The following is a 23,052-nucleotide window of genomic DNA, read 5'->3' as shown; positions in this document are numbered from 1 at the left end:
TGCTTCCCCTTCCTCTTAACCCATTCACTCTTCGTTCATCTTCTGGTTTTTGCACTTCAGTCATCATTCATTGTCTTTATATGTCTAAACCACCTCAGCCCATTAATTTCATTCACTCACTTTTGTATTCAATCTACATGATTTAGTACTACTTAGTTTTGGTGGTGTGGTTTTCTCTTTGGTAGTTCTTTTTAGGTGTCTCCAGACATACCTAATCCTCTTTCCATAAAATGAAGTGGGCAGAAGGCTGTTCATATACAGAGACATTTTTGCTCCTTTTCACAAACATTCATTTCTTGCAACAGACCACATATGCAATAGACTTTACCTTTGCAACAAATACTTGTACATCTAAAATTGCTCCATTTATTTTCTCATGTTTATTAATCACTCTACCAATACACAATTTATCCCCTTCCTAGTTTTTTGCAAGTTGTGCATAATTTAGAATATTTCGCTCTATTTTTATTGTCCAACCCAACTGCCTTAACCTTTGATTTATTAATTTTCAAATCAATACTCCTTGTTGCATAATACAATCTCTTACATGCTGTAAATCATTTGGGCCCTCAGCTGACTATGAAATTAGATTTCACGCTATCAAAAGTAAACAATTTGATTCTGCATCTGGTCATTACTAAAAACAGAAGGAAACTGTATCTCCTGATTAAGAGAGAAATATTTTTAGCTCTTTACATAGCATTCCTTTCAATGTCCCTGTTTGACACTATCACTGTTATTCTCACACATTTCTCTAAATATTCCTTCCGACATTGCCTCACTTCATTTCATTACCAATCACTTCATCACTTTTTAGCTCCACTTCCTCTACTGCAGGTTTCTTGTGTAATCCTTTTAATATACTTCCACAATTTTCAGTTCCAAAAGTGAATAAGGCCTTTTGCTTCATTTGATCATTTCTTGTCTGCAATACCTTGTTTTCTCTAAATATTGTGCAAATAACTCATTTTCTGGAGCAATCATACTCTGTTATTTATGGTTCCTCACCCACAGTCTCTTTCACATCATTGTTCCAGCAAGCATTCCGTTTCATACTTCCAAAAGCATGGTTCTATGGTTTTTCTGTTGCACTCATAATTCACAATTATTTCACATTTGAAGCAGATTTGATATCCTCTTTTCTTAAGGCCATTTTCCACTGATTGTGGTAGAAAATTAATTTAAGCTTCTGTAGTAATTCTGCTTTCACTTTTATATTTCTTCAATGTTTGTTTAGTTCAAAAATCCATTCCACTAATGGATTCCACTAATCATGTATCCCGATTCAGAACCTCTCATTTATCTTTCATGTCTTATCTTTCAGTCAACGATCCAATCAATCATGCTTCTTTATTCATTCCTGTTCCACAATATGCATGAATTCACAGCTGTTGGTGAGCGGGCAACCTTAAATACTGGATAAATGAATAAAATATTCTCAGTTTATATCTCATAAGCAACCTTTGCATTCATAACTAAACCCATAACTTCATTTTCCTGCATGGATTCATTAACTGTATCAGATCAAATCTCTTCCATTCAGAACTATTCCCTCCTTCCCTGTTATTCCCTAGTCACAACCTTACTTAAACCATGATTTTCATTAAATGAGCCCATAGAATTTATCTTCACTGCTAATCATGGATTAATGCCCCATGTCAAACAAAGCAGTTACTTAAAGTTTTTTACTAATATAAAGTTTGTATAGACTAATTATCACCTTCAGATGTACTTGTGCCCATATTCAATATTCCCTAATTGTGATGACAGTAGTTTGGTACATTTTGTCCAGGATGTTCAAGGATATCCTGGATCTAGTTTAGCCCGATGCATATTTATCCTTTTCTATGCAAGCTAGAATGTTTCTCTAGAGGCCACCTGACAATCCCAAGTACTATTCCTTCCTCCCTTCAACTAGGAATTACTTGAAATATACTGACATACTCATGGAGAAAATTACATTAAAGTTGTATGCAATATTCCTCTAGCCCTTAATTTCAAGCATCTCTGATTGCCTTTCCCGAGAGACCAGATAAAGTTCCAGTATTCTACAAAGGTGCCATAGATAGACAGTTCTCACACACTCTTTCCAAGCAGTAACATAATAATAGGGCTATGTGCTCTTTAAAAAGAAGCACCTTATAGGGTTTAAGTTGGCATATTCAAGGCCAGGTTTGCATAATCAGAACCAACATATGTGGGTACAATGGTGGTTATTATTCTCATTGGCAACCCATTTTTTCATGAAATAAGACACAATAAAAAAATATGGATTATTATGGATGCCTTTACATTCTATTCAAAAATACATAGGGACTGCCTAGTCAGTTTTATTAAAATTTAGAAATATGCAATTATTGATGAGCAGTGGTTATAGATAATAAAAAGCATTATATACATTATGTTATTTTATAATACTGAATAGCAACAGTTTTCTAATTGGATTAGAGTTGTTGTGCAATAATAAGTGCAATAATAAATAAGTGAAATAATAAACATTACTAAAGAACATAAAAAGATAACCTGAATCTTAAAACTGGACATCATTATTCCATTTAAATATAGGGACCTAAATATAATCCAGAAAATTGCTCAAAATGAACCAGAAATTCTCTTTGATGAGAGAGCAAGCCCTCTCTACCAGATTTCAGTGGGTGGATAAATTCAACTCTCAGAAAGCGATCTGAGATACCTCCAGGCCCTAGGCCAGCTAGGGTTTTTAAAAGTGTTAACCAGTAGTCAGAATTGCACCTGGAGGCTAACTGGCAATCAATGCAGCTCCAGCCAACTGAAGGGGAAAAACTAACTTGAAAAGAGATATCTAAAACGTTTTCAGCTCAGAAGAGCTTTTCAAATATTCTGATCTTGAAGCAAAATGTTCCAGTAATTTGTTCTGAGGTCGGAAACAAACACACTGTTTTGTTCCAGCCCTGGAACCAAGCATGGACGTTTTTATAATCACAGTCATACAAAGCAAATTTGAAACATAAAGTTTTAGTCTCAAACAGGCCATTTTTTTTTGTGTACATTCTGACCTGGAAACAAAGTGAAACAGAGGTATTCAAACACACAAGAAAGTCAGAATAAAAAAAGTTTTGTTACAACAGAAGATAGCAAATAAAAATGTTCACACGAGTTATTGCAAACGCAGTTGCTCTGTTCCAAGATGAAAATAAAGAAGAATGCCTCCCATTTCATGCATACCTCTAGGAAATCAGAGTTGAGCAGCTATAATAAATTTAAATAATAAATAAGAGTTATTTTAGTTATCTGAGCTGTTCACCCTTATCATGCCATTTGTGACCTATATGAACTAGATACAATATGCACCATGCTTCTAATGATAGAAGACCTGGTTTTTGCTGTCTACAACACCCTTCATAAATGATGTCTCTACAAAAAGGTAGCGACCATTTAAAAAAAAACTATGTATCCTATTCTTATGAAGAGTGCCAGTATGATTTTATTTCACTGACCAGCTAACCATCTTCCAAAATTACAAAGCCAATCTCCCATCCATTTATTATGTGCGCAACTATACTTGCTTTAAAGACAAGATCAAAGTTGTCAGTACTTAATCCTTCACAATTCAGATACTCTTCAAAGCAAAAGAGACTATTTCACCTTGACTTGCAAAGTTTTTTAATCGTAAGAGCCAGCACTTTATATGGTGCACTAAGCTTCAATCTTCAAGTTCTGTTCATTAGTTTACCTTGATATAACAAAAGCAGTAGGATTTTAAAATGCGTGGCACGACATAACCGCGAACGTCAAAAGCGCGCCGACAACACCGCAGCGCTAAAACCGCGATGTCAAAAGCGTGCCCACAACAGCGTGCCGACAACAGCACGCCGACAGAAGCGCGATTTAACTTAAGGTAAGGTTTAGGGTTAGGTTTAGGGTTAGGTTTAGGGTAGGTTTAGGGTAGGTTTAGCGTTAGGTTTAGGGTTAGGTTTAGGGTTATTTTTAGGGTTATGTTACAGCGCGCTTCTGTCGGCGCGCTGTTGTTGGCGCGCTGTTGTCGGCGTGCTGTTGTTGCGCGGTTTTGACGGTGCGGTTTTGTCACCGCGCTTTAGTCACACGCGCTTTAGTCTACGCGGTTTTGTGGTGGAACCTTTAAAATGCCCTTTGATTGAAACTTTATTTACAAGATTAAAAAAGACTAAATAGCACATAAGCAAAGCAAAAATGTAATTAAATACTCAATACATTTTGATAACAGAGAAATACCTAAGTCAACTTCTTTGCTCTTATTGTGTGATGCAATGATCCCTTAAAGTAATGATTCTCAACCTTTTCTTTACCACAGAGCCTCTTTAAATACCTTTTGTGGCCACAGACCCTCAAGACTTAACTCAAAATTTAAAACATAACATTTCTTCAAGGCTTTGTGGACCTCCTGTGACAACATTGCAGTTCTCCAAGGATCCATGGACCACAAGTTGAGAACCACTGCCTTAAAAGATTGTTGCAGTTTAATTATTACTAATTTTACACCTGAAAGATTTCTACTCTGATTTTCTCAGGCTCTATATCCTCCAAATATGCACATATATACAAGGCATTAACAAGATTTGTATCTTCCCTGTAAGTGTTTCTAATGCTAAGCTATCTAAAGACTAATCCTTCATTACAGGAAGGTTTGACTTAAATAGACCATGGACACAATCAAGAAACCAAAAGAAAAAATACTAGCAGTTTGAACTAACCTCCCTTTATTTTAGGTATCAAAATCAGATATCCTTTTTTTAACCTCATTCTTAAATAAATTTGCAAAAAACAAATTCAGTTAAGAAAACGTTTAGCAAGGCATGTGAATAAATGTTCCACTATTTTTAAGAATGCAGAAGAATTGTTTTTTTTAGAAGTAGGCATCTACTAGAACAGCGTGCCATATTTCACTACCAACATTTCTCTACCGAAAATTAATGTTATATTTCAGATTCAGGTAATCAAATTTACCATCTATCTCTAACCAATATGTACTGTGTAACTGTTCTTTCTTCCCCAGTCTCCAAAGTCTCTAAAAATAGGCAATCATAGAATTCAATCAATTTTTCAGGACATATACACTGGCTTCATCCCATGTGTTTGCCAGTCATTTTACTAATCTTCTCAGCAGAAAATTCTCTACCAGAGACTAGAATTTCTTGTAATCAAGAGTTTATCTGGGTAGCATATGTAAAGAAAAAAATCACAACTAGCCACATTCTCTTTGGCCTTTTGCTTCTCTTACACCAGGGGTGTAAACTCATGGCCGGGATGCCAGATGCATCACACACTGGCCACACCCAACTTCATTTTAGCGAAGGAGAAAAAAGTCATGATACATCATGTGACAACAATGTGATGCTGCAAGTTTGACACCCCTGTCTTAAACCATGCACAGGTAATGGCTAGAATCCACTCACCTAGAACACTAAAGTCCCATTCACACAAAATCTTTCTTTAGCAGTTCAAGTGATATTCAGTTCAGATCATATTTATGACACACATGCGCACTCTCTCTCTCTCTCTCTCTCTCTCTCTCTCTCTCTCTCTCTCTCTCTCTCTCAAACCATAGAAAAGAGAAAGAGAAAGATCTAAAGGTTAAAGAGCTAAGAAACAAACCCAAAGTAACCATGTTATTGTTGTAAATATTGTAATAATATTATTAGTAACGATGTTTCTAATACTAGGCTGCAGGACAGACCTGGGTATTTTACACCCTGTCAGGGCAACAACAGCAGTCCCAGATCTTCATGTGGTCCCTTGGAAAAATTCATAGCCCAACCCTGCTGGAGAACAAGAAATACAGGAGGCTGGGATCAAAAGGGGATCTAGTTCTGTTTGGTTATTAAGTAAAGAATACCCCAATGAAACAGGAACAGGAAGAACAACTGGTTTTCTAGATGAAAGTAAAGAAAATATTTTTGTTTTGACCATTCTGCAGTATGTGACCACATCCTTCCACTAAGGAACAGTAACCAGGAACAGAGTAAAATCCAGAATATTTTTTTAAAATAATGCATGATGAAAGTTTAAATAGCATGCTGAAAAGCAGCAATTATATCTGTACTCAGGAGAGGAGGGAAGTGGTTTAGGAAAAGTTGGCTTTACTCAAAACAGAGAACACATTTTCTCCCCTTACAATTAAAGGTACAGGAAAAGATATGGAAACATCTTTCATTGAGAAGATACCAATGCTCCTCTTCCCAGAAGTCCACCTCCTTCTCAACAGAAAAAGCAAGGAGAAGTCTTAGGAAGAGACCAGGCTGAAAAATCTTCACTTTTTTTTAATCTTCATGTAAATGCAACAAATCATAAAGTCTGATTCTAAGCCACAATAGCTCCGTTCATGCAACACATTTATCTAAAACCAATGAACAATCAGTTAACGCAGTGGTAGTCAACTGGTCCCTACTGCCCACTAGTGGGCGTTCCAGCTTTCATGGTGGGCGGTGGGGGTTTGCTGTAACTGCTTTGTAAATTTTATAAAGTAAAGTTACTTCCCTGCTTATAAATCACCATTACTGTGGAACTGGTGGGAGGTCAGAAAAAAAAAAAAAAAAAAAATTTTTTTTTTTTGTTTAACTTTTAAACTAACAGAGATACAAAAGTGGGGTGGTAGGTTTAAAGGGTTGACTACACCTGAGTTAACGTAAGAGCCCCAGTTGCGCAGTGGTTAGAGTGCAGAACTGCGGCTACTTCCGCTGATCACCAGCTGCCAGCAGTTTGCCAGATTGAATCTCACCAGGCTCAGCCTTCCATCCTTCCAAGGTCAATAAAATGAGATCCAGATTGTTGGGTGGCAATAGGCTGTCTTTGTAAACCACTTAGAGAGGGCTGTAAAGCACTGTGAAGTGGTATATAAGTCTAAGTACTCCTTATTTAGACACTTTTCGCACCTAACAGGAAGGTATATGGAATGAGTGGGACAGAATAGAATAGAACAGAAGAGAACAGAACAGAACGAACAGAATAGAATAGATCTTTTGCAGCAATGAAAATCTGAAACACTTTTAACTTTATCCACTTATCATTAGTCTGCCACCAAAGCCTTCAGCCTCTTCAGAATGGTTGCAAGCTCTAGCTAGAGTACCCATCCTTGGCTTAATCCATACATCATTCTTCCACCCTAATAATTCTTGAGCTTAGATAAATTACTTTATTATTGTTTAAATGAATAAACATGCACTAATGTCATACAGTTTGCTCCTAGAGTTCAGTCTTGCATATAAACAAACACATTTTCAGTTGCTTCTCTGCAGTGCCAGCTGTAATAACCAATGCCTTCCAACTGCTGAGTGAAAAAAAGCCAATTTCTAGACCATTTTAATTTCTATCTAGTCATCCGCTAACCCAAATATTAATACAAAGGGAGCATTTCCAAAAACCTGCTAACAGTTGAACTCCCCTGACTGACATGCAAAAGTTGTTCTGTTAGTTTAGGAGGAAACACTTATGAGATTTAATTTGTTTCCATTAGAGGAAGCAATTAATCTCTATTACAGATGGTAAAAATTGCACCGTGGTCCAGACTCATAGTTGGTGCTGCTTTTTAAAAAAATAATAAGCGTCCTTCACTTATTTGTCAAATATTCTCATGTAGACTATATTGTCTTTAAATCACATAGCAACAGAGAGAAAACCATCATTTAATAATAGTACTTTCAGCAAACGTACCTCAAGATTCAGGATTATACTTCTTGCTCATATGTAAATTATACAAAAGGACAAAGAGTGTGCTATTCAGCTCCAGTGCCAGCTGCTACTTTTATTACTTAAGCTATAGATCTACACGGAAAGAGAGTATTAGCCAATCATGATGTCACAGATGTCTGGAAAGCTTCACTATGATAAAAAGTATATAATAAAAGAACAATCAAACCAGAAATATAAAAAAACACAAACAAACCGCAGTATCTTTTTAAAAACTATGTGTATTCTTTAAAGGCAATGTAATTAACCCTTCCTCGCATATCTCAAATGATTTTGAAGGCAAAATAATTTCATAAAGCAGCGTAAGATTTTCTATAGAAATTGAGAGATACAAATCTAACAAGCAAAACAAAATATTCCATCAGGAAGTCATCCTTTAGAAGAAGATCTTACACTTTTTAAATTGGATTTTATTATGCTTAATTTAAAAAATGCTTTAATGCCACAAAGCCTTAAAACTGATAAGCATAGCCATAAAAAGGAAAAAGAAAGAACAGACATCCTAGAAATAATGTTATAAACAGAGCTACACAAACTTTGATCATATTGCTCTTCTTCTTCTTCCTTGTCCCTTTGCTGGAAAAAAGACTAATTCAAATATTGACAAACAAACTATATCAACAGTTCATTGTAAATGAGGTGCCTTCTCCTTACAAGGTTATATAATGACTAGCTAGATACCCATGCTTTGTGACGAAATCATGTGATTGGGCTATGCAGGAGAAATTGGCTCAGTAGTGGTTTGTGATTGAAACACATAAGGGAATATCGCTCCCACTGCCTTGAGTCCGGAAGCAGTTCCATAGGTGAAATGTGTAGACATCTTGGTGAGGTACTGACATTAAGTACTGTAAGGAGCCCCAGATCTCTCCTAAGCGAACGAGTGGAACATCTGCCATTTTGAACTGAGGTAACGGAATGGAGACAACTGGCAGTTGAAACAGAGTTCTTTTCAGTTGGGGATGAGGAGTAGAATGTCTAACTCCTTCGCATCAGAGCACGTTAATATAAGGCAACTGGCAGTTGGAACAGAGTTCTTTTCAGGTGGGGAGAAGGAGTAGAACTCCGTAGCATCAGGTGTTAATTACTGTATAAGAAATGCTAACAATCTGATGGTCATTTCAAAAAATCCTTTCTTAGCAAACACCTAGAAGCCAAGGGGAACATACATGCCAAATTTCAAGTTTGTAGGCTTTACAATTCTGGAGATTTCATGATGAGTGGTATTTGCCTTATATATATAGATTCTTTCAATCAACTCCCTACCCAAAGAATCAGTAATTCTTGATACATAGAATCAGATAAAATATCCTGAGCTTAAAAAATTTCTACAGAAAGAAGAGCAAATTCTGACCAAAAAAAAGAACGTCTGAGAATCGATCCATACATAAAACATACTCTATTCCTTCACCCTTTATTCAACCTGGGCTTGCTTCCCACAACTCAATGGTTTCTTGATTCTATTGCAGTTGGTGAATCCATGCAGAATTACCAAAAAGGAGAGAGAACTGAATAAGCTGAGCAACAGGGAAAAAACTGAAGAAGGGAAAAGAGATCCCCCCCCCAAAAAAATCCACAAAACAGTCTCCTTCCCTCTCCCATAATCACTGATCGGTCAACTACTGAGATCTGAGAAAAACTAGGATGGTGAAGTGGATGTGTGCTTGAAAAGTGGGGCCTTAAAAGGTGTAGCATCTCTACTCCTGCTCTTAACATTGGACTTAGATTGGAAAATACTTAACATTTACTTCTGTATCATGTGATTATCTATGTATTTATTGAGTAATGAATGGTACTCAGAAAGTAATTGGCAACCAATAATACTCAGTGTCCTGCACAAGGATGATTCATGCATGGCAAATTGAAATGTTTTGTCTGGTCTTCCTGACAATTAGGCAATCCCATTAAAGGCTACCTGCAATTTGCTTGTAGCTAAATGGGTAGGCAGGATTGCACCTTAAACAAAGGTTGAGTGGAATAATAGTCCATTCTTGTTTGTTGAAAAAGAAGAAAAAAGGTGGGGAGAGAAAAAGGCAACTATAGTCTTGATCCAAAGAATAATTAAATTTCTCAGGCAGGCCAACATTTTCACTCTTTCATGACTAGATAGATTAATCCTCCTCCAGCCCATTACCCATGTCACCTGCAAGATTTGCAGAGCAGGACACTCCACACATTGTAATGACTGATGAGTTGCATGTGAAGATTGATGTTCAAGGCTAATAGCTATGTGCTATTGGAAAGAAACTTACTGTTTCTTTGCTCAAATGCTTGGAGTTATTTAGACACAAACCAGCCCTCTTCTCTGTCTTCCAAATTTCTTGGTTTATTATTGCAAACATTCCAATACATAGTCTGGTCATTGTGGCCCTGATATATCTAAAAGCAGCAGATGGGAAAGATTGCACAAATCGGTGTTTGTGCCCTCCATTCAACAACAGTTCCTGGACTACAATATCCTGATTATGACAAAAGCAGGAAAATCTGATTCTGAATTATTGTCCTGAATTATTACTGTCCTGAATTTATTCTCTGTGAATATTCTGGTAAACACTCAACCCATCAATCAATTTTCTTTGAAGTTTCTTCATCACTGATACACTGAGTTACCATTCAGAGTTTATAGATCAACTATCTGTGGAGATTCCAACTCTCCATTTTATTGGCTCAAATTTTATCAGCTTTTTCAAATGTTTTATAACATGAACCTGTTTCAGTTATTCCCCTGCCATTTCAGTTTGGTGTGTATGATGTCTATGCCTTTTAAACTCTTAAAATGAGCTATTTCTTCTCTATATTTCCAGTTGTACTAAAGCAGCTTTCTCCAATCTAATTAATATCCTGCAGATGTGCTACGCTACATTATGGGGTGCCGATTCCTTATGTCTAAGGGGGCCAGGTTAGGGAAAGGCCATCAAATTCAATGGCTTATTTGGGGCTGGTCCCTCTCTCAGTTCAAGTTCAATTCACAGACCAGTTGTTCTAAAGTTAAAATGGAGAGGGAAACATTTCTGCACAAATTATGTGGAAAAAAGAAGGAAAAAGAAAGGAATAAATAAATCTGTTTAGGCACTTTAACATTAACAGTATTGGCTCATATGATATAATCATGCTTTCATTGGACCCTTGCAATAGAATCAAATGAACTTCTTCACACATCACACTTCAAGGTATCAGTACAAAACTACTGAACAGCTACTGGATTATTGTTTATAAAATTCAAACTCCTGCCAAAGCACAACTGGTTGGAGTGTAGATTATTTTATTTTATTTTCCCGAAAATTTTTTTTTTTATTCTCTTACATACCATTTTAAGTATACATTCACATAATTATTTTACTTCTTTACATTTATCATTTTTATACATTTGTTATTCCATTTTATAGATTATAATATACATATACAGTTTGGGTTGCTTTGTTTACCATCCCTTCCTCCTCTTGTAACACCACCTTGTTTTCCCTTTCTTTTCTCCCTCCCTGCCTTTTCTACTTTCCTCCTTCCTCCTCTCCTTTCCCTTCCTTCTTCCCTTACCTTTCTCCTACTCCTACTCTTCCGCTTCCCCTACCTACCCTCTCCCTTCCAGCCTTCTCTCCTTACCTCTTTCTTCTTTCCCCCATCTTCCTTTCATTCTCTCCTCCTCTCTCGCCTTCTTTTCTATTATTATAGGTGTCTCTTTCAGGTCTCAGTTTATGTTTCCTTGGGATGGTATTTCAGCAAACCCAAATTAATTGTTATCATTTCTTATTATAAATTATTTTATTATTAGGTTATATCCCACATTATTTCTATAATTTGTTAGAGTTAAACAACACTTTTGCTTACCAAAAAAACCTGTCAATATCCTGTTAAACGGATTGGGTAAAAGAATATCCCTACACCATTCTAAAGGCATTAAATTAACAATGTAAGACTTATAAATCAGAGCAATGCAATACAAAAAGATTAACTTGCTCCCAATCACATTGTTCCCATTTTCACCCATTAATATTCAGCCAGCTCGCAGCAGCAACTCAGTTCTGCAACCCATGACAAGATTTGCTCATAAAAAAATACACTGTGATTCATGCCCCAGACACTCAGAAAATCTCATGCTAGTATAATCCTCTGCCAAAGATCCTGGAAAGTCAGGACTCAGATATACAGTACAAGGGTGAGATAAATGGATTACTGATGTGCTTAGGAGTACAGCACAGGCGGTTTGCCGTTACCACAATTTCTAGTAATGATAAACAAGCATGACTTACTCAGGTGCCAGACATGGCTTCTGCTTCATTCAACAATCATTTCAAAGATTTTTGCAGTGAAAGTCGTTTGCAGATTTGGTTAAAAATCACAAGTTATGTTCAAACCACATAAGATATATGCCATGTTGAGCCCTAGTTCAATGTTTAAGACAGCCGAGTGGGTTCACAGTGCATATTAAGCCATAAATCTTAATTTACAAATTACAATGCCTGGGTTAAATATTAAGCCAAAATCAAGCAAACCACTGTATGCATTAGCAACCATGGCAAATGGATCAGAAGTACTTGATTTTTCTCTACTGAAACCTGATTTTTAATTTTTCTAAATGAACGCAGTCAAAGTACAATGCATGCTGATTTTCTTTTGTCAATCACGCTATCAACCTTAATGATGCAAAAAGTATATGTTTAATATCTTTTGCTTTATCTTCTATGTACATTGTGTAATTACCTGGAAGTAGTGAATTAGAATTGCACATGGGAAGGAACATATAATTTTCAGAAATCAAGTTAGACTTCTAGAGATCAGAGCCAACCAAGCGAATTACAATAATAATGGACTAGTTAGGTAGCCAACTCATTTCTCCAATCCACCTCCCTCGCTCATTTTCATATGTACCTAGGCTGTGCAATGAACCAGATTTGAAAAGGAAACAGTAATATATACATACCTATTGACATATCCTTAAACATTTGTACCCTTTCTTGGGATACAAAAGAAAATAAAATGCTGGAATCCTTATTATATATACAAAATTCACTGCTTATCAAAAACAGCTGCATCCTCTTAAATGGATATGTAAAATCAAAATTATTCCTACAGTAAAGGGGTTAAATTAACAATTTCTCTTAAGATTTATAAACCAGAGAAATGAATTATGCAATACAAAAAGACTAATTTGCTCTCAATTACATTGTTCCTATCTCATCTATTAATATTGAGACAACTTGCAGTCACTCAGTTGCACAGCCCATGACTAAATCTCAAGTCAGTACAGGCCTCATATAAATTAAAGATTAGCTTCTTCAGTTCACATTCAGTACTATACTTTGGTTTATCGCTGTTTTATTTTGTTGGAAAAAGACTTCCATTAAATCCTTCAGAAAGGATGTTCCACACCTGTCCCTTTTAACATTTAGGATCTCATCTGGGCCTCTTTAGGTTTGGGGACAGTATTTTTCAGGACAGGCAGTCCTTGACTTACAATGACGCATTCAATGACCATTCAAATTATAACAATGCTGAAAAAAGAGATTTATGATCAATGGCAGACGTTAAGGCCATTGCAGCATTCTTGTGGTCATGGGATCAAAATTCAGATGATGGGCAGTACTTACAATTGCAGGGGACCTGAAGTTCCCCTCACCCTCCTGTCTCCACCCACACCTATGACCTTTTGGCCCTTGCCGGCCTGCACTAAGACACCCTCGCTCGCCTTTGCAATCTTCTTCCGGTCCACTGATGATGAGGCATGACCCGCCATATTGAATTGGCTTCACACAGTAAAAAAAAATGGGAGGGTGAGCCCAAAGCAGTTTTAAAAGGACAGAGTGCACCAAATCACCTCTTTCTGCCATGTTTCTGGGCCTTTTGTCCCTTTCTTAGTCCACAAAGCCAGCCCTAGCTCCACTACTGTAAAGCAGTGTTTTGTCGCTTAGCAACCAAACCTCTGGCCCCAATTGTGGTTGTAAGTCAAGGATTATCTTCATAGCATCTAATGGTTATTGTACAACATTATTTAGCTTCATGTATGATCCCAACACAAATAGGTCAGAAAGCTGTTGATTATCACCATATTTGTCACAGTTAAATGCCTCCAAGACTTTCACCATAAACTAGACTGCTATGATGCCTCTTATGCATCCTACAGGGCACATTGTAAAGCCCTCTGATTTGACCCTGAGATCATAAAATATCTTTGTTTCATAGCAGTAGAAACAATATGCATACTGGCACTTAAAAGTTGGTGAACCTTTTTGAATTTTCATTATTTCTGCATGAATTTGACATGAAACAGGCTAAACCAAAATAGTAAATGGGAACAAATGAGCCATTTCACGTTCCACAGAGTCTGGACTGATTGTAATTTCCATTCAGCATATACAGGGATTTGAAACCGATTATTAGTTTTGATTCCAATTTTCATTCCCACATGAACCAAGATATAAGAAGGAATGCCTGTTCTATGCATCTCTGATGCCTCTGTGTAATATGTTGATTGATTTATTTTGATTGATTTATTCGGTTTGTATGCCGCCCTATTATAGCAATAGCAATAGCAATAGCAGTAGACTTATATACCGCTTCATAGGGCTTTCAGCCCTCTCTAAGCGGTTTACAGAGAGTCAGCATATTGCCCCCAACAATCTGGGTCCTCATTTTACCCACCTCAGAAGGATGGAAGGCTGAGTCAACCCTGAGCCGGTGAGATTTGAACCGCTGAACTGCTGATCTAGCAGTAGCCTGCAGTGCTGCATTTAACCACTGCGCCACCTCGGCTCTTCTATTCTATTCCGAGAGACTTGGGGCAGCTAACAATCAAAAAGGGAAGGGGGGAAATCAATAGCAGTTAGACTTATATACCGCTTCATAGGGCTTTCAGCCTCTCTAAGTGGTTTACAGAGTCAGCGTATGTAAGCCACAGAACATATGAATCTCACTTCTTCCTTTGGGTTTATAATCTTCAGTTTTCCTTTGCTTTACAGACTTAAAAAGGTATTGAATGCAAAGATTGGCCTTAAAATCACTTTTTCATCACTATTGTAATTGCAAATGGTTGCTAAACAAGGCAATCCCTAAACTATCATTATTTGTTATATAATGTTATTATACACAATAAGACTTAATATCTGAGGTATTATGTGAGTCGACCCCTGATTAGAACAAATCACTTAGTAGCACAAATATGAACCCAGCGTAAGAGATAGCAGACAGAGCTGGGTGAGGGTGGAGTTAAGTGCATCATCACTTAGTGTCAATATGTTGCCACAAGCAATCCAAGTCTAGAGCCCCTACTCGCTAATCTATTGCTGACTGTTAGTTGAATAAGCCTTGTGTATAGGCTTGGAAGTAAATCTTAACGTATAGCCCTTGATCCTTTGTGCCTGACACCCAGAAACTCAGATACCATTTTGGCACCAAGACAAAATTGATCTTCCTGGTTTAGAAGATGGCTGTATTTTCACATGAGTCGACGTTTGAACTTTGACTTCCGCTGCCAATCCTTACCTCCATTTGAACTAAACAACTGCCTTCTGAAAAGAACTATATTTGATTGTACAATTGATTTGTATTAGAGTATCATTTGTTTATAAGTTTGGGTGAATCCACACTACAGAACCTGATTACTTGTATGCCAGGAATAAATGAATAAGAACAAATATGCCCTTTCAAAAAAACAATTAGCCATAGCAATAGCAGTAGACTTATATACCGCTTCATAGCCTTTCAGGCCTCTCTAAGCGTTTACAGAGAGTCACATATTGCCCCCAACAATCTGGGTCCTCCATTTTACCCACCTCGGAAGGATGGAAGGCTGAGTCCAACCCTGAGCCGGGTGAGATTTTGACCGCTGACCTGCTGATGCTAGCAGTAGCCTGCAGTGCTGCATTTAACCACTGCGCCACCTTGGCTCTTAAATTACAGCTTCCCTGCACAAGTGTTCCCATATGGAATTATAGTGCACTATAATTTTGGGGCAAAGGTTTGTAACTCCACAGGGCAGAAAACATTACGTAACTATTACTTTAATTGTTCCCCACTTCCTGATATTTAGTTTCACCTTTTAAGAAAAAAAAGTATTGAGCTTATGAGCACTGAAAACTAATTAACTTTTTTATTATCTCAAAGTCACAGGAAAGCATTTGATCATCTCATTTAATCTATGTGTAGCAAGGTTGAACCCCTGCCTATAACATCCAAAGGTGGGTCCTTCCTAAAAAAAAAATTCTCTGATGATCAGGGGGCTCCTGTCTATCTTGGCTGATTGTTTCCTAAAGAGCATCTCTTTCTCTTGTCCCCAAGGTCCCCCACACATTCCATCATAAATATTTGTTTTTATATTAAGCATGAACTAAGCCTTGTCTTAATTATAGAGTGTTTTCTGCCATTATTATTATTATTATTATTATTATTATTATTATTGTATATTATATAGAGTCACTTGATTGTAGGATGGGTAGATATATAAATGAGAACGAATGAGACATTATTATCTTTCACAACAATGCAAGTCGCAGCTGCCCCATTCTTTAGTTCAGAGTTCCCAAAGGTTTCTGGCTTTCTAGGTGGGTAGGGGGCAAAGAGGGGACGGTGTTGGGTGAGTAGCCAGCAAGCAAAGGTTGGGGAGGGACCCCTGCTTTAGCTGGTGTTGATTTTCATATGCATCCTGTTCACCATTGTCTAAAATGGTACAGATTCTTCTGTTGTAAGCAGGGCTTTGGACTAGAAGACCTCCAAGCTAGCCTTGTAACCTTGTTATTCCTGTATCCCTAGAATGTCATAATGTATATAGATTCAAGCAATGTGGCAACTGATGTAGAAATTTTCTCAATGCTCAGATTAATAGTGCTGTCCAAGATTTTTTGATATGGGACCCCAGTATCCCAATAACTACTGAGACCATCACACCTGGTTTGTTTATTTCTATAGCCACCTAACTCAACCTAGCCATTTTTACAATCCACAATGGGTCTAGATCTCTTACCCTTATCATAGGGAATGATTGTATTACATCATTCTAAAAACTACTATCCAAATTGTCATTTTCTATGGCATAAAGAACGTTTCTAGGTTCTGCCAACAAAAGTGCGTATAGTCAAGGCTATAGTTTTCCCAGTTGCAATGTATGGCTGTGAAAGTTGGCCATAATGGCCAAAGCACCAAATAATTAAAGCCTTTGAACTATGGTGCTGGAAAAAGACTCCTGTGAATCCCTTAGACTTCAAGGTGATCAACAGGTAAGTCCTAGAGGAGATCAATTCTGACTGCTCTTTAGAAGCCAGATCCTGAAGATGAAACTCAAATACTTTGGCCAACTAATGAGAAGGAAGGCGTCAGACCTGGAAGCCATCGTTTACTCACTGGAGAAGAGCCTAATGCGGGGGAAGTCTGAGGGCAGAAGAAGAAGGGGACAACAGAGAATGAGGTGGTTGGATGGAGTCACTGAAGCAGTAGCCGTGAGCTTTAATGGACTCAGGGGGGTGGTAGAGGACAGGAAGGCCTGGAGGAACATTGTCCATTGGGTCGTGATGGGTTGGACAGGACTTTGCAACTAACAACAACAAGGTTCTTCCTTCTTAAATCTATAAGTAGAGTTGATGGGAAGAAGGCAAAAGTATTCACAGATCCCCTGTTAATCAGATGAAGTCACTTTTTTGGGAGTCTCAACATCTTAAATCTTGATAATCTAGTGTATTATTGGATAAGGGCTTTTATATGCTTTTATAGTTCTCTTCCCTGTTGTAAATAGCAATAGCACTTAGACTTATATACCACTTCACAGTGCTTTACAGTTGCTCTCTAAGTGGTTTACAGAGTCAGCAATATTGCCCCCAACAATCTGGGTCCTCATTTTACCAACCTCGGAAGGATGGGAAGGCTTGGCTTAAAACTATATAAGAGCCAAGCTATTGTGTGAAAACACTGTTACCATTCTGAAATGATAAGTGCATAATGCAAATTAAATCCCTTATCTGGAGACAGCCAAGGATAGTACAAGCCAATTTGTTTCTCATTCTTTCTTGTCAACTGAGAAAGCAACCCAAATACAATGAACCAACAGCTGCTGTCTATCCGTTGTCTGGAGAACAAATGGAGAGAAGTTACATGTTGAGTGGTCAACATGAATGAATGATTTATTGCAGATATTTAAACATACACAACAATCTAGGTGTTATATTGGAGATGTAAATCATGTATCTTAACTGCCTACAATTTGTGGCATAATTTAAGGTCTTCACATTTTTAATGAGTTTTCACATTAGGCTAACCCATAATTACTTATATTGTATACTTTAATTGCATACAGCCAATTCTATAATGTACAATAAACAGTTAAAAAACAATCCACAATAAACATAACTAATAACTGTTAAAATAAGTTCTTGATATATATTCAAAATCATCTATTAGAATAATCCTCTTTGGTACTCTTCTAAAAACCATGCAGTTTTTTGACTTTGATTAAATGCAGACTGTGAAGCCAACTATTATGGCTTATAAACCATGACTTACAGCCACTGTATAAATCCCATCTTGCTTTTAACTGCTCTTCCAACAAGATCCCATTACTACAGATCACAGATAAGAAGAGGATGAATCAATTTGTGAAAGAAGCGTAATTGTCTTTCCTAATAAAATTTGGGCTCAATTGTTTCAATAACTCCAATTTAAATATTTTTCTTTTTAAATTCCATTCACATTTCTCACAACATGAACAACTATCATAAATAAAGGAAAATGAACATCTGCTAAAGTTGCTCAGAAATAAGGGTACATTCATACCCACATTGTCCTGCTAAAATATTTTAGGATTATTACTTACAGCAAGAAAAAAGTACTTTTGAATTCTTCCTCTCTGATAAAGATCAATAAGGAAAGAAGCTACATTAGGTTACTCAATTGTAAAGCACTGTGATATGAAAAATGCCCAAATTATGCACAATCAGATGATATGTGATGCAGAACGATCTGTTATGGCATCCAGTCACTAAAAATGCAGAACACAAAACAGAGGCCAGAAGTCCTTTTCCTCAATCTGGCACTTACTACTTTACTAATTCAAGTTGCAACCTGATTCATTGAAAGCACCTAAAATATGCTGAGGAGAACTTAATACTGATACCAACTGAACCTAAATTCTACAGTTTTATTCAATGGTTGAATAATGTCAGGTGGAATTTCAAGTTGTGTTCTGCTAATACACTAGAAATTCAATATGTCTTTCTTCTCAGAATTAAATATACAACTACAAGTTAAAAAAGACCACAGAAGAGAGGAATATATAAACACATTTGTGGAAAGCTCATTGCAAGGCACAGAGTAACTTGCTATAAAGCAGCACTAGACCTGTTTGGCATTGAGAGCAGATTAAGAAATTTCCTGAAGGAACTACTACAGGATATCTAGGAACAATTATGAATGATAGTATGAGTTATTAGCTTTTGGAAATATATCAGTCCATATCTCACCTCTACTTAAATCAAAAGGCACAACAATAGATCCAGAATTATCTTCTGGTGTGTCAGGGAAGTAATGTAGAATTACATTCATTAGAGAGTCAGAAATGTATATCAAAACCTAGTTTGTAACCAAAAGAATTGGGATTCTGATTCCAATAATTCCCTATCCGTGTGGGCTGAAATATTCAATATGAATTACCACCCAGAACTTCCCAGCTTGGAGAAAGACACTCTAGTACAAGATAAGGGATTTTTGCAAAAGAGCTGAAGTTCAGATGTGACTTAGACCTTGAGATTAGCAGCAATCTTTCCAGGTGGTATGTCTAAGGTTCATGTATTATGGACTCTGAACAATGTTGTGAGATCACTTTGCAAACCAACGCACTCCCATCTCCATCTGGAAATCTCTTTTGCATAAGCACTGCCCATTCCAAACAGCCTAATAAATAGTGCATGCAAAACTAAACCCCCCTCTGTTCTTTCAAAATTACTCCAGCAAAAAAATCTGTGAATTAGGAAAGCAGCACTTTTACGGCACTAGTTCTACAGCAAACACTCAAGGGCAAGGTGTAGATTCAGCACCATGATTACATTTAAGCTACTAATGGGTCTCAACTATGGAGAGGCTGGGGAGTATTTCTTTTTAAATAGTATCTTACAACAAAAACAAAAAGTGAAGCCAAACCAAGAAAACAGTGTATCTTGTGGGTTGTCTACTGTGTTAAGAGTGTTGCATAACAGGGAAAGGGGGGAAAATGTAGCTTATGATAGGTTATAGCCAACCTATTTAAGTCAAGCTTTAGTTCAAGAAGGTATCTGTGAGTACTGAAAATCAGAATGCAGCCAGATAGACTAGTTTCCCCAACATACACCCTTCTCTTTATGCCCTGTAGCAGAGAACACTCCCTTCAAATCTGTTACGGGAGCACTTCCATTCCCAGTGTTGTATGACTTGAGAGCTGTAGCAAGATCCCAAATCGGGGAAGGAAAGGCCACGGATTTTAAGAAGGGAATCTTTAAAATGCTGACAGTTCCCAATCTCTTCGGCACATAGGCATTGACCGCTTTCTGCAAGCAGCCTCCCTAGAGGGAGATACAAGTCTCACGCCTACGTCTCCGGCAGAGGCTCGATGCAAAGCGAGCCTCCAGGCGTATCTATGGTGTACGCATCACAGATGGCTGCCCCCACCCCACCACCACCATCACCACGCCTGCCCTGAAACGGGGCTTCCATCAAAAGGACGGCACCAGGCTTTTCTTTTCGCGAACCAAGCATCGAGAAGGCGAGAGAGAGAGGGAGAGAGAGAGCCCTGGCCGTCGAGAAGAGCTCACGACCCGAGAGGGCTCCCCCACCTCCCCGATCCACCATTCACACAACTGGCAATGCAGCTTTTACAACCCTGCCCCCCCCCCCACCACTTCCTCGCGACACACCGCCCGACCTTTGGGCTTCGGCAAGTCCCGCTCAACTGATACCCCCAGTCTCCCCCCACTCCTCCGTCCCTGGTGCCTTCCCAGTGCGAGAACCAAGGCAGAATAAGATACAGAACAATGAAGGGGTCGGAGAAGGAGGAAAAAGAGGAGGAGGAGGAGGAGGAGGAGGAGGAGGAGGAGGAGGAGGAAAGGGGGAGAAAGCTTGGGAAGGGGGAGTCAGGCTCACCTTTCACTTGAGTTTCATATTCCGCGATAATCTCTTTGTCTTTCTTGAACTTTGCTTGCGATGACATCTTTGGGGGACAGCGCTGCCCTGCTCAGTCCGCGCGGGCGAGCCGGATTTTCGTTTCCTCCTCCTCCTCCTTCGGCGCCCTCGCCCGCTGTTCTTGCCTTCGAGTCCCCCACAAGCGCACTCCTGCCGCTCGCCCTCCTTTTTCCTCCTCCTCCCCTCCCCGAGCCCGATCTGCTCCGGAGGAGAGAGCGAGAGAGACTCTCAGCAAAGAGAAGAAGGGCAGCTTCTCCCCTCTCCGTCGGCCAGCCGATTCCCCGGCATTTGCCTTCGGGCCAGCTCGGAGGCAAGGCAGGGAGAACCTGCTGGGAACGCTCGGGAGCCGCCGCCGCCGCCGCCGAGAAGCGGGGTGAATGGAGGGGAGGAGCGAGGAGGGTGTGTCACCTGCACCCAAGCAGGCTTCGACGAGGAAGTGGTGGTGGAGGGGGAGAGGTTTGTCTAGGAAAAAAAAAGACGCCGATAAATAAATCGATAAATAAAGACGAGCGCCGGAAGCTCCTCCGCGGAAAAAAGGCTTGCAAGGAGAAGTGGAGGAAGCGAAGGGGAAACTCAGGCTCCTCCTCCGTTTAGCGTGTAGGTAGTATAAAGCCGCGGCTGAGGAGGCGCGGAGGAGAAGCTCGGGGAGCCGCAAAGAAGAGCTCGTGCGTTGCGCCGATCTTCCTCTCCCAGCGAACTTAGCCGGGCAGCGGCTGAGGGTTTCAGCGGGGCTTCTCGCGCGCGGGAGAGCTGCCTCCTTCTGACGGGCAGGCTTGAATGAAGTTGGCCCCGCGTCACTCACCGAGCAAAAGGCCCGCCTCCCCTCTTTTGCAACCACTGACACATTGTGGGCTACAGGGGCCTTGGAAGTCGCTGCGAGGGAGGAGGAGCGGGGCAACGGGGTTCGGCCGAGGCGGCGTGCGCGCAAGGGCGAGACGGGGCGGAAGGGAAAGCTCTGCGGAAGCCTCTGGGCTTGGGCTTCGGGTTGAACCGCGAGCCGGTTTTCCGCTTTGCAAGTCGAGGGAGACGGGGCGTCCGAGGGAAAAGGCCAGAATGGGGAGGGGATGTCGGGCGGGGGGAGGTGTCTCTTTCTCCTTCAAATCGCCATTCACTCTCGAACAGTCTTGTAACCTGGCGACCTCGAGTGAAGTTTTGAGGGGAAAGGGGGGCTTAATCAAACTCTCCTCTCTGCCCGGAAACTTTCTTTCTGAATGCCTTTCTCTCCCCTGTTGTAACCAACTTTTGAGGTTGGTTGCTCCATATACGGAGCCGCGCTTTGCTATCTTGTAAGAGCTGCAAAATCAGGTTCCGCAATCTTTTGGGACTATGCTCCTTCACGGTAAGGCCTCGGCTGCTCAGCACTGTTCCGCGATAAACAGGGCAGTTTACTTCTAGGTAATTATGAACAGAATTGCAGTCTTGGCCTTATTACATCCATCTTGTGGCTGTCTTTGCAGACTTGTGGGACTTAAATGAATCAGGCTTTGCTCCAGTTTGATGGATTTCCTTAAGATACAGTGCTAACCAATAAACTGATCCAGCAGATCAGGCTCCCAAATCCTATGATTGCTTGGTTTCGGGATCATCCTGCAACCACCCTACTTACCAGAAGCTGAAGTTCAGATATAACTTAGTACTGAAGCAGGGTGTGCTTTGCCTGCAGTCTATTAAAGGAACAGTAGGTTTCTCAGATAAGAAAGCATAATATATATCCACCACTAGTTGGGATCATCAATTGTGCTAAGCCAAAATCCATAAAAGAACATAATGCAGTGCTTGAAATTGGTCAATGAAGACTGTAGAGTGAATCCAAGGAAAAAGTGGAATTTGAATCATCCAACAGGACTGAGTTGGGACATAAGATATTCTTAAATAAATACAATAATCCATCTAAACCAGGGGTGTCAAACTCAAGGCCTGCGGGCCAGATCCGGCCTGCGATGTGACTAGATCTGGCCTGTGGAGCTGCTCTGGAGACAGAGAAGAACCAGCCCAGGATGGGTCCTATAACTTGATGGCAGCCACCCGGACCAAAATGTGGTGAGCCTTAGATCCGTGGGGCCGCTCTGGAGCCAGCAAGGAGTCACCTCAGCCCCGCCCCCTGTACACTTGCTGCCTCCTGTGTGCATGCCCAAGTTGGCTGCAGGGCTGCCCCACCCATCTAAGGCTCACTGTGTTCCAAGCTGGATGGCCACCACAAGTTATAGATCAGTGCCATGCCCA

General features: G+C 39.5%; 1 protein-coding gene across 1 annotated transcript in view; it reads right to left on the bottom strand.

Annotated features, from left to right (window-relative positions):
• The window catches only part of SRGAP3 (SLIT-ROBO Rho GTPase activating protein 3), a 215,084-nt gene extending 193,458 nt beyond the window's left edge, over window positions 1–21,626 (bottom strand). Inside the window, exon 1 of the mRNA XM_032211842.1 lies at window positions 20,791–21,626. Coding sequence (XP_032067733.1) covers window positions 20,791–20,857 — 67 coding nt within the window. The 5' untranslated portion in view covers window positions 20,858–21,626. The remainder of the gene's footprint in view (window positions 1–20,790) is intronic.
• Window positions 21,627–23,052: the final 1,426 nt, after the last annotated feature.

This window comes from Thamnophis elegans, chromosome 2 (genome assembly GCF_009769535.1).
Source record: "Thamnophis elegans isolate rThaEle1 chromosome 2, rThaEle1.pri, whole genome shotgun sequence".
Taxonomy (NCBI): domain Eukaryota; kingdom Metazoa; phylum Chordata; class Lepidosauria; order Squamata; family Colubridae; genus Thamnophis; species Thamnophis elegans.
The sequence above is the reverse complement of the archived record's forward strand: the minus strand, read 5'-3'. Positions and strand labels throughout refer to the sequence as shown.